Source organism: Lagenorhynchus albirostris, chromosome 17 (genome assembly GCF_949774975.1).
Source record: "Lagenorhynchus albirostris chromosome 17, mLagAlb1.1, whole genome shotgun sequence".
Lineage (NCBI taxonomy): Eukaryota > Metazoa > Chordata > Mammalia > Artiodactyla > Delphinidae > Lagenorhynchus > Lagenorhynchus albirostris.
Window position 1 is genome coordinate 66246081 of NC_083111.1, and position 12784 is coordinate 66258864.

Consider the following 12784-nt stretch of genomic DNA (forward strand, 5'->3'; position numbering starts at 1 on the left):
CCTGCATTGGCAGGCGGATTCTTAACCACTGCGCCACCAGGGAAGCCCCACATTATTCATTCTTAATGAGAGTTGTTAGCCTAGCTGAATTTTGTAAGAGCTAGATAAATGTTGTTAATAGAAACAAAGATCTGAGAAAAACCAAGGTAAGCATGAGTCATTGGCTTTCTCTCTGTTATTTATTAAGCAAGTTGAGGTCATATTGACCAGAAAAGCTAGCTTATAACAGAAGAAGGATAATTTTTTTTTTTTTGGACACATTACCAGCACCACCAGTGCTATTCCAGGCCTACAAAATGCTCAGGTTTATGCAAAACTTATTACCCGTGTCTCATTCCTTCAAGTCCTGTTTTCTTGCCATTGGAGAATTTCTGGTATTGTGCTAATAATAAGTAAGCTAATTCCTATTTCTCTGTTGAAGTTTTAACACTCCTAAGGTGTGGCAATTCAGGTCATATCTCAGGCTCCAACTTCTGGGAGATTCCTTCATGGAAGAACCATGAAAAATGTGGCACTAAAATAAATATTACAATAAAGATACAGAAGAATGGACTGAGGTTAGAAGATAGTTCAGGGATATTAAAGATGGGCAATATTCAGAAATCAGACCACTATTAATTACATTTCATAGGTAAAGAATTAAATCATAGAGTAAGTGGTCATTGTACTTTATTTTGGTCAGAGTTATTGTTATTATATTTTGTATTATCCTGTACTCTTTCTAGATGTGAATAAATACCAATGTACCCTAGAAAAACACTATTAAAAAACCCTTACAAATGCAGTTAAAACTTCAAATACTTTTCAAAATAATTTTAAAACAAATAAAAATGCAATATCAATGCCATGTATACTACCTGCTCTATACATTTTACAGTGTTACGTGTCGTACATACTGCAGTTGACAATAGGGAATATTTTCTTGGTCTCCTATAATAGGCTGCAGGTTTCAAAAGCAGAAGTCCTGAACTTTTGAAGGCAACGTGAGAAAAATCTCTGTTTGAAACCTCAAAGTAGTCTTTTTATAGTCTGTTATTTAAAAGGAGTCAAGATGTTTGCTTTGTTCTGTTTGTTTCTTTGGGGACGAAGCGGGAGGAGGTCAGAAAAGTTTGTTTTCTGCTTCAGAGAGCTTTCCCAAAGAGTGGCGATTCATTTCCATCGTACGTCATCATGGAAGCCCACTGTTCTGGCTTTCATGACAGCTTGAATTCAGGGTGATGTGTGTAATATTTGTCTTTCTGAATCTAATATGTTCATTTGGACATTTGGGGTATATTGTGTTCTTATTCTCATATGCAAGGAATTGGCACTTTGGCTTCAAGAAAAATTATTTAAAAATCACAAATCCACCTTGTCTTTGATCTGGATCTGGGCTAATTACTAAGGGAACATTCAGCAGTAATGGTCTCAAACCTTTAAAACACCCTGTGAAAGTCCTTTTACTTGAATCATACTTAGAACTCAGAAAGCCGGAGCTATTTTATCTGCTTATTTTCTTTGAACAATGAAGATCTTTTTATTTCAAAGAGAGTGTTATTCACAGAGAAAATGTCTTAGTGAATCATTTTACCTTAAGTAAATTGAAGTTGTTGGGGGCTTATTTACCTGTTCGTCCCCATAAAAACGAGGGTTTGGCATCTAAGTCGTGCTTTCTGCCCTGCCTCTGAAGCTGTTGATGCAGTCAGGGACTGACAGCCATCTCCATGTAGATTAGAAAATGTAACCAAGGACAAGGCAGGGGTCCCGTGCTTTCAGAGGAAAGTCATGTGACAGTTTCCCTCAAAGAAATTTCACCTGAGCCCAGAGAATGTTAGGGGGCTTCTCTCAGCATTCTAGAGGGCCCTGTGTGTAACTGGGCCTTCTCTGCAGCAGATTACCGCCTTACTACTCACTTTATCATACAGGTGTAAAAAATGGATTGATACTGTATGATTGAGGCCAGCTTTCAAGGAATAACTAAATTCTGTTTATTGTTGTTAATCGTGATCTTTATTACGTTGCTCAAAGGAATTCGGCAGAAATTTGCTTTGATTCGTTAATCAACAAGGAAACATTCTTGGACATTTTATTTACACTTTTTGCCTGAAGGATAATTATATCTATTAAGGCATATTACTAAATTGAGCAAAATACATTTTGTAAATTATATGTTAACAGGTCTATTTTCCAAGGATAACCACTGGATTCCCCCCCCCCCACTTTTAGCCACCTCCTCCTTTAGTGAAAGTGATTGAAGATTTGCCTAAGAGGAAAGTGAATTCTGGTGATCTTAAGATGAAAGTAACATCAGGAAGAGTACAGCGGCCAGCAAAATCAAGGGAAAACAAAATACAAGCTAGAATATTAAAACAAGACCTGACTGGTAATTTTGAAAATAAAAAGGTAAGACTATATTAAACTTTTGTTTGTCATGGCTCTGCTGTAGACAAGTCTTATGATTTCTAGACCATCATCATTCTTCCTTCTCTTAGGAATTAAAGGAAAATTATGGAAAAGAAGCAAGTTGTAACTGAAATTATAACATGCTTTTAAAACTTTTTAATATAAAATTAATACATGTTTATGGTTTTTTTTAAAAAGTCAAAACAGTATAGAATTGCACTGTCCAATATGCTAGCCACTAGTCACATGTGGCTAATCTGATTTGAGATGTGGTATATGTGTGAAATACACATCAGATATTGAGATTTTATTATGAACAAAAGAATGTAAAATATCTGTTTTTAAATTGTAGTTGATTTACAGTATTATATTAGTACAAAATAGTGATTCAGTATTTTTATAGATTATACTCCACTTAAAGTTATTATAAAATATTGGCTATATTCCTGGTGCCGTAGATCCTTGTAGCTTCTTTATTTTATACATAGTAGTTTGTACCCCTTAATCTCCTACCCCTAAAGAATGTACAATATATTAGTTAATAATTTTATGCTAATTATATGTTGAAATGATAATATTTTTATTACATTGGGTTAAATAAATGTATTAAATTTGATTTTTACCTGCTGCTTTCGACTTTTTAACATGAAACTTAAATTATATTCTTTAAGAAAACTTAAATTACATTTGTCTCTTGCTTATCTGTTAGACAATGCTAGTATAGAGGTTGTAAAGGGAAAAGAACAAAAGCATACTTTTCTTCCTCCCTGTGCCCTAGCCCACTCTTCATTGCATTCCCCAGTGGTGACCATTGTTAATAGTTGTTGATGGGACTTCCCTGGTGGCGCAGTGGTTAAGAATCCACCTGCCAATGCAGGGGACACGGGTTCAAGCCCTGGTCCGGGAGTATCCCACATGCCGCGGAGCAACTAAGCCCGTGCGCCACAACTGCTGAGCCCATGTGCCACAACTACTGAAGCTGGTGTGCACCTAAAGCCCGTGCTCCATGACAAGAGAAGCCACCACAACAAGAAGCCCGCGCACAGCAACAAAGACCCAACGCAGCCAAAAATAAAACAATAAAATAAAATAAAATTTAAAGAAAAGATAATTGTTGATATCCTTTCAGAAGTTTTCTGTGTATAAACATAATGTATATCTGTCTGTTACCTTTTTAAAATTTTTTTACATAAATGGAATCATACTATAGCACTGTTTTATAACTTGTTCTTATCACTTAACAGATTGAATATCTGTTTGTATTAGTGCATGTAGTGCTACAACATTTTAAAAATATTTGCATAGTATTGCATTTATGGATATAACTTAATTTATCTCACTAGGACTCTGCTGACTGGCATTTAGGTTGTATCGTCAGTCTTCTGTTAATACAATCTGATGCAGTGGATATTCCTAGGACATTTGAACAAATGTATCTGTAGAAGTAGAATTTTTAAGTCAGAGCATGTGCATAAAAACTTTGATAGTAGTAGAATTACCTATTTCAGTCAGTTTTATTCTCCTTTATATGTATTTTTTTGTATTTTCTTAATTTTCTGCAAAGAGCGTATATTGCCTTGGAATTGAAAGAAAATATGCACATTAATAGACAACCTGCTAACACTTTCAAGGACTTTCAAAACTTTTTATTGACAGCTAATCAATCATATGCATAAAAATACACAGCTCAGTAAATTTTTACAGACTGAATACACCTGTGTTATTAGCACCCAGATCAAAAAATGGACCATTTCCAGCACCCTAGAAGCCCCTCTGCTGCTCCCTTCCAGACACTTGCCCCCTTACCCCAAGCATCACTACTCTCCTCCCTTTTAACACTGTAGATTAGTTCTGCCTTTTTTGTACTTATGTTCATTGGATCATTCAATTGGTACTCTTTTGTTTCTGGCTTCTTTCATTTAACGGTATTTTGGAGAGATCCATGTGGTCGTAAACCATTCACTCACAGCTGTATAGAATTCCATTGAGTGAATAAACCATGCTTTATCCATTCTGCTATTGGTAGGCATTTGGGTAGTTTTCTAGGTTTTTTTGCTATTAGAAACAGTGCTGCTCTGAACATTCTAAGGCATCTTTGTTGAGCATAAGGACATGTTTCTGTTGGGTGTAAACCTAGGAATGGAATTACTGGCATATGGGCTATGCATATGTTCAACTTTAGTAAATACTGTCAGATAGTTTCCCAGGTGGTTGATTTAAACAATCCATATTCCCACCAAGAGGTATCTGAGGGTTCCAGTTGCTTCATATTCGTAGCAACTGTTGGTATTTTTCTCATTAATTTTAACCTCTTTTCTTCTATAAGCAGTTTTAAAATGTGAAACTTCCCTCAAAAGAAGAATGTGTAAAGTGTTCATTAGAAACTCAGTGCCCAGGGTTTTTACTGGAGGCTGGTTATAGGCTCCCTTGCAAAATTCCAGACTCCACAAGGAAAGCAGGTGTTCAGCATAAACCACAGTGTACAGTTTAGGCGCCGTGAGCCGCTCCTGTTCGTTCTGGAGATAGTGGGAACTTCCTGGAAATCCAGATAGCTGGACACCAGACAAGGGCCAACCTTCAAGTGGGCCTTTCTAAGGGTAGCAGTCACGGACCTGCCATGTAAACTCTTCTCTGGACATATTCATATCCACATTAAGAAATAGAGTATTCCCAGTAGCTCTGAAGTCCCCTGTGTGCTTGTCCCCAATCGCATTTCTCTCCCTGTCCCATAGATGTAACCGTTGTCCTCACTTTTGCCTTATGTCCTTGGCTTTCCTTATAGCTTTATCGCCTCTACAATGTAACCCTAAACAAAATACTGTTTAGTTTTAAAAAACTAAGTAGCAGGCACAAACCTAGCTGTGTAAAGGTTAGGCGGTATTGACCCTATTAGTTGAATGTGTTTCTGAGACATGGTCTGGCTTCAGCTTTCCTGAGAGTTCACAGGAGCCTCTTCTGAGAAAACTAGTGTGGGCATGGTGATGATTGACTTCTGGGAAATAAAAGTGACACCACGGTCAGGGCATCTGGCAGCCCTTAGTCTGGATCAAAGTTGGAAGCCCTACAGAAATATTGTCTGGGAGTGGGCGGCTTCTAAAACCCCGTAGCCAGTTCTAAGGAGTAGGTCACAGTAGAGTACTTCTGTGGGTGAAACGCCTGTCCTCGACTAATTGTGTCATCAGGACATGGAAAGGGAAGTAGGAGCTTCATCAGCTCATGGTGAAGACAAAAGTAGATGAAACTCAGGCCAATCGCCCTGGGCATTCTGACCTTTGTTTAAAGAGGCTTCAATGGCAGCGGGTGTCTGGGTGACGACAGTGAACAGAGACAGTGAACGTGTCTCTTTCATGGATCGCATGGCTCCAGTCTGGGCTAGTTGCCCTTAATGTCTGGTACATCGCTCTCAAACGGGGCTCTTCATTCACCATCATCTTGGGCTGTCCCTCACCTCCCTCTTACACTTTGATTACCTGTTTCTTACGTGGTGAAAAGAGTACTGAACTAAGTCAGAAAATGTGGCTTTGAGTCTTGAGCCAAGACTCAACAGATGTGTGATCTTAAGCAAGTTGCTGAACTTCTCTGACCTTCCCATTTTCTCAAAGAAAGGAAGACAAAACGTCTCATCTGTTTCATATAGTTGTTAGGCTTAAACGAGATAATCTATGAAAATGGCTTTATGATCCTAAAATCTATATAAAATGTTTTTCCATTAAGATAAAAATTGACTTAAAAGTTAAAAGTGCAAAAAAATAAAAGAGATGGAAGGATCAAGAGAGGAAAAAATTATCCAGATGCATTGCTCTTGCTACAGGGATTGACAGAGGAGAGCCCATGGGCCCAATCTGGCTACTCAAGCTAAGGATGATTTTTATATTTTTAAATGATTGCATTTTAAATGGTTATATGAGTACCTGCCTAATATGCTTGATTCTGCCTCTTGACCCACAAAGCCTAAAATATTTACTCTCTGACCTTTGACGGCAAAAGTTTGTCAAACCCTGTTACAGGGTAAAAAAATATGTCATAAACTTTATCTGCTGTGTATATGCATACTCAAGAGAGAGAAAGATTGTGTGTGTGTGTGTGTGTGTGTGTGTGTGTGTGTGTGTGGAGAGTTCCATGATATAAAATATATTTTACTGTGTATTGTGTTCCAAAGTTGGAAAGCCACTGTGGACTAGATTACCTTTTCAGTTTTAAGATTATGTCACTTATTGATACTATTTTTTTTCTTTACAGAATGAATTTTCAGATGGATTAAACAAAAAGCGTTTACAAATCTTATTAAAAGGCTATGGTGAATATCCAATGAAATACAGGTAAAATTTAAATTCTTGCATGTTAAATCAATCTTATTCCCCTAATTTTTCTTGGTTAAAATTATGTTTTAATTTCAGAATGTTCATTTGGCGCTCTCTGCTACAGCTGCCTGAAAATCATACTGCATTTAGTAACCTTATAGATAAAGGTATTCATGTGGCATTTCTCAACCTTCAGAAGAAATACCCCATCAAAAGTAGGAAACTACTCAGAGTATTACAGAGGTATGTATGTTCAGTATTTTGCAGTAATGTGTATCTTCCCCAAGATATTTATTAATTACAAATGGGAGAATGGTGATTTCATAGTAGAGAAACATAGCAGACACCTCCTTAACCAAGTAATCAAATTTAAAATCACCAGTAATAAATCCTATCAGTGTGTTGCACATCACTTTTGTTGTATTCTTGCCGAAAACTTATAACCTCAGTCTAATCGTGGGAAAACAGACACACCCGAATTTCACCACATTCACCTTCTGTTTCATTTTTCATCATGTGAATGTATTATTTATTCAAATAAATTTTAACAAGCTTTTCTGCTCTTTCCTTATTTTATTCACAGAACCCTCTCCGCATTAGCTCACTGGTCCACCATCTTTAGTGATACACCGTATCTTCCACTTCTGGCATTTCCATTTGTAAAATTGTTCCAGAACAACCAGCTCATCTGTTTTGAAGTTGTTGCTACTCTTATAAGTAAGTAAATAAGTAAATAATGAAACCAAGAGTAGATACTTAGACATTTTCCGATACCTTTGCAACATTTAACAATTCTAGTGTGAGACAGTCAGAAATAGAGCATAAAACGGGGAGTTTGGACATTTATACATAAATAAACCTTTTTACTTACATTGAAGTTTGGATGGTTGCATTTTAGAAGATACTGTTACAGGCTAGATTTTGTTAGTAAGAAGGAAGCAGATGTTTCACTTATTGAAAGTCAGTTATTATTCATAAGACTGCAGTAAGCATGTAAAGCATTTAGCACACGATGCGTAATGTGGCAGGTGTTGGCAGTTACCCCCATTCTCATCAATCATAGCTAACATTTAATGAGAACTTTCTGTGTACCAGGTACCATTCTAAGTGTTTTGCCTTTATTAACTCATTTAACCGTACAGCAGTCCTGTAGGGTAGGTGTTATATATTATTATTCCCTTTTTATAGTTGAGGAAACTGAGGCACAGAGAGCTTAAGTTCATGATTAGGTTCATGACAGAATAAGGATTTGAACCCAGGCACTCAGAACCTAGAGCTGTACTCCCATTGTGCTACTGCCTCATCATTATCATCTACACTAAAAAGTGAGTCATTTTTTTTTCGTATTAGTAAAATCAGCTGAATGGTTAATGAACTGGATCCAAATTAAACCAACACTGGTTTAACAAAAAGAACATTTTTGTATGTATTTTTCTTGTACAAAGGAGATAAGCACTTAACTATAACAATAAAATTCTGAAAAGTAGAAATAAAAAGATCCCAGTGTACATATTGTGAATATTTTAGTTTACTTCTCTTTACAGATTTTCATTCATTTTATTATGCTGTATTTGCTTTAGTAAGTTTTTACCAATCATTGGAGGAAATATAGGAAAATATACAAAAGAAAAGAAAATTCATGAATATTCCTCTTCCTCAGAAACAATCTTGATGATATATTAATGAATTTCTTTTAAGAGCATTTCCCTAAATCATTAAATATCTTAAAAAATATAATTTATTGCCTATATAATATTTCATCTTATACCATAATGTATCCCCCAACTGTTAGACTTCTAGGGTTTTTTATTTTTATAATTATACTACTTTTATTTCATATGATATATACATGTCTCTTATTTGTATACACTTTGTAAACATTTTATTGTTTATTGTAATTCTATAATGTACATGGTCTAGTTTAATGTTTTATTGTTGGACATTTAGGTTGTTTCTAATTTTTATGTATTAAAAGTAACAATGTTGTGACTAGCTTCACATTCATAAATTTATAATAATTTCTTTTGGTTGGAGTCCCAGAATTGGTATCATTAGGTCATAAAATATGAATATTCGAATTGATCCCACTAAAGGGTAGTTTACCCTGTCAATAACACTAAGAGTTTTAAAAGGAAAAGAAACAAGAACAAGAGATGAACAATCCAATTTAAAAATGGGCAAGGGGGTGGGATAGGGAGGGTGGGAGGGAGGGAGACGCAAGAGGGAGGAGATATGGGAATATATGTATGTATATAGCGGATTCATTTTGTTGTGAAGCTGAAGCTAACATACCATTGTAAAGCAATTATACTCCAATAAAGATGTTAAGAAAAAAAAAAAAAAAAGGGCAAGGGCTTGAATGGATGTTTCTCCAAAGAAGATGTACAAATGAGCTACTGAGCCCATGAAAAGATGCCCAGGATCATTAGTCATTAGGGAAATGCAGATCAAAACCACAGTGAGACACCACTTCATACCTACTAGGATGGCTGTAATTTAAAAGAAAATAAGTGTTGGCAAGGATGTGGCAAAATTGTAACCTTTGTACATTGCTGATAGAAATGTAAAATGGTGCAGTCACTGTGGAAAACAGGTGGTTCCTCAAAAAGTTAAATATAGAATTACCATATAACCCCACAGTTGTACTCCTAGGGATATCCCAAAAAAAATTGAAAACAGAAACTCAAATCGATACTTGTATACAAATATGTTTGTGGAGCATTATTCCCAATAGCCAAAAGATGGAAACAACCCAAATGTCCATTAACAGATGAATGGAGAAACCATATCTGTATATATACAGTGGAATATTATTCAGCCATAAAAAGCAATGACATTCTGACGCCTGCTACAACATGGATGAGCCTTGGAAACATGTTTAGTGAGAAAAGCTAGACACTGAAGGACAGATTTATTTGAAATTTCTCAAATAGGCACAGAAAGTAGATTAGAGGTCACCAGGGCTGGGGAAGTAGAAATGGGAAGTTAATGCTGAATAGGTACAGAGTTTCTGTTTGGGAAAGGATTTTGGAAATAGTGATGGTTGCACAACATTGTGAATAGAATTAATGTCACTGAATGGTACACTTAAAAATGGTTAAAATGGCAAATTATGTTTTACCACAAGAAAGAAATAAAGCAATTATATCTAATTTAGAGTAGGCATGCACAACTATATCGTTTACTTCCAGTAAAATCTTGTTACATAGCTACGTATGATTATATACTAAGGAAATGGATTTTTCTCTTCTGAAACTGAAATCTAAATCTAAAAGATCCATGACAGCATGAGTAGCTATGGATTTTCATCAAGGGTCTCAAACTAGTTTTATTCAATAAACTGAGCTTCAACTAAATGTTAGCCCTGCTTTGGGATAAGCCATTGTTTTGGCTTTCAGGTTACAGTCTAGTTGGGGCCAAGAAGAAATTGTGAAGGAATATAGTTACTTCTATGTATAACTTGGAATATGTTTATAAAAGTCATTTTTAAGCACTCTTTAGAGTTCCTCTTATAACCAGGAGGAAATTCTTCAGGTTTAGTGAAGGGCCTCCACACGATGACCATTTCTCTTTATTCTCCTCTCAGTCAATTCTGTCTCTAGATCCTCTACCCATACTTCTGTGTGGTGGCACCTAGCAGAATACAAGAGGAGACGTTTACTGTATAAAACAGGGTTTGCCTCTTGCTTAATTGAAAAGTTGTTCTATTGATGAAGATTAAATATAAGAGAGCTTTGTGTATGTGTGTGGTGTTTTAAAATTCCCAAAACTAGCAGTGTCTGGGACATCATAGGTACTTACTTAGGAGAGGTTGGATTTTTCTGTTAAAGTTAACGTATTAAGAGCAGCAGTTAAAGAAGCTGAAATGTTTCTTTTAAAGCTTAGTTTTTGCAAGATTTTATTTATGACTTAAATATTAACTCAAATCTAAATACTTAACTAATAAATGAAATAATGGAATGAACCATGTGTAATCCAATATTCTGAGCAGACCATTTGCTAATTTGAGAAAGATCTTATCGTCAAAACATGAAACCCCAGCTCAGTATTTAAAATAAAAAATCTGAATTTAATAATTATGGCAAGTTGTGGTGGTTAGACATAGGTTCATTGAGCAGTGAAACTGATCATCTTCCTAGGGTTTTTGGAAAAGAATGTTTTGGGGGTTGTGCTGGTTACTAAGTGAGAGTGAGTTAAAGTCAGCCTTAGAAGCCTCTTCAGTGGAACGGATTCTCCTTTCTATTGGCTGACTTTCAGAGGACACTGCTGCAGCTGTCACTGATTGGTTGGTTTTCAAAGTCAAGTTTACTGAAACAAGTTGTCATTGATCAGTTAGATTTCAAACCAGTCCTGGTGACTCCCTGTTACCATAGCTATAGAACACTCTTTTCCTAGAAATGGGACTCTTTAATTAGGAATGAATTTTAGTAGATTTGAGGAGATTGCCATTTAACATTGATCACATTTTATCGAAGACTTAAATAGGGACCTTTTTTAGGAGAGGGTCATTTTGTTAACCAGGAGAAATCTAAATACATGCAGCACACAAGCCAGCAGGAAACAGAGCCTTATAGCTACCATCAGGAATACTTTGGGAAGGTTTGTTTGTTTCAGTTGACACTTTCTCATTGACTGCTCTGAAGAAACGGGAATATTCTATAAACCTAAAATACCGCGGTAACATGATGGAGTTTTAAAATCTATTGTTCTAGAATTTAAAGGGTTATGTTTTTCTTATTAATGGGCATGTTGAGGATATAAAGAGTGGATACATTTAAGAACTGCAAAGCTCTTTGATGATATAGAAAGGTAAAGGTAAATTTTCAATTTTTTTCTTCATAGTCAATTGGTGTCAACACTGGTTTGAATATTTTCCTAATCCTCCTATCAATATTCTTAGTATGATAGAAAATGTTTTGGCATTTCATGACAAGGAACTCCTGCAACACTTCATAAATCATGATATAACTTCCCAGGTAAGAAATGTAAGGTTTTTAGAATAACAACTTATTTTGGAAGCTAACATTGGTTCTGGTAAATATAAGACAGTATTTTCTTGAAAGAATATAATAAACATACTACTGTTATGCTTTTAATAGTATTCCATTTTTTTCTTCATTAAACTGCTTTCCTGAAAGTCTGTAAAGAAGAGCCGAAATTAGAGTAGTTCTTTTCATAGTTATGTTCTTAATATAATGATTTTAGTATATAAACCAAATGAACATATTAGCAATGGCTGTTATAACTTTTCCCTCAAGAACTAATATATTTTTTCTTATTTATTTTAGCTGTATGCATGGCCTCTTCTTGAAACTGTGTTCTCGGAAGTACTGACCAGAGAGGAGTGGCTAAAATTATTCGATAATGTCTTTTCCAACCATCCTTCATTCCTCCTGATGACTGTTGTGGCCTACAACATATGTTCTAGAGCTCCTTTGCTCAACTGTAATCTTAAAGATGATTTTGAGGTACATATCCTTGTTCTTAAGTAGTGGTTCTCAAATTTCATTTATTTCAGTTAAAAATCCATGTATTTATTGAGTACCTACTATATGTCAGGTACTGGTGCCAGGTGGTAAGAATATAGCAGAGAATAAGTTATACCACTGCATGCTGGCCCTTACATAGCTGTAGTCAGTCATAGCTTGACTACTAGTCCTAAAATCATAGCTTCGGAGAAGAATCATGATAATATTGGAGTTTTGTGCTTTTTGCCTGTTTAAAGGATGTTTAACAATTGGGTCGTTGTTTATTCTGTGCATGATTTTATCAGTGACCCAGCTGGTCTGGGATAATCTAGATGCTTATTACACATGCAGAATGGTAACTGAGAATTTTGAGGCCAGTGGCTGAAAGAAAGCATTAGAGGTAGTTTTTAAAGGGAGAGGTTCTTTTGGTAACAGGATAAGTTAAGTTGGTTTTGTTTGTTTGTTACTTATTTTGTGGTTCCTATCAAATTAAACTCTCTTTTTACTTCATGATCACAAGATGCGTACATACATGTATGTATGTGTGTGTATTTACTAGAATTTGGACCTGCCAGCAGAACAAGATAATGTGGAAACATGTCAGATATTTTTTAAAAATCAAGGTTATTTTCA

The 12784-nt window shown here is 35.6% G+C and overlaps 1 protein-coding gene across 2 annotated transcripts in view; it reads left to right on the forward strand.

Moving 5' to 3' along the window:
- Nucleotides 1-12784, forward strand: part of TBC1D31 (TBC1 domain family member 31) — a 60946-nt gene that overhangs the window by 27010 nt on the left and 21152 nt on the right. For both annotated transcript variants that reach the window (XM_060127919.1, XM_060127921.1), the window contains exons 8-13: nucleotides 2206-2382; nucleotides 6622-6701; nucleotides 6780-6926; nucleotides 7267-7400; nucleotides 11526-11659; nucleotides 11972-12151. In XM_060127919.1, coding sequence (XP_059983902.1) covers nucleotides 2206-2382; nucleotides 6622-6701; nucleotides 6780-6926; nucleotides 7267-7400; nucleotides 11526-11659; nucleotides 11972-12151 — 852 coding nt within the window. The remainder of the gene's footprint in view (nucleotides 1-2205; nucleotides 2383-6621; nucleotides 6702-6779; nucleotides 6927-7266; nucleotides 7401-11525; nucleotides 11660-11971; nucleotides 12152-12784) is intronic.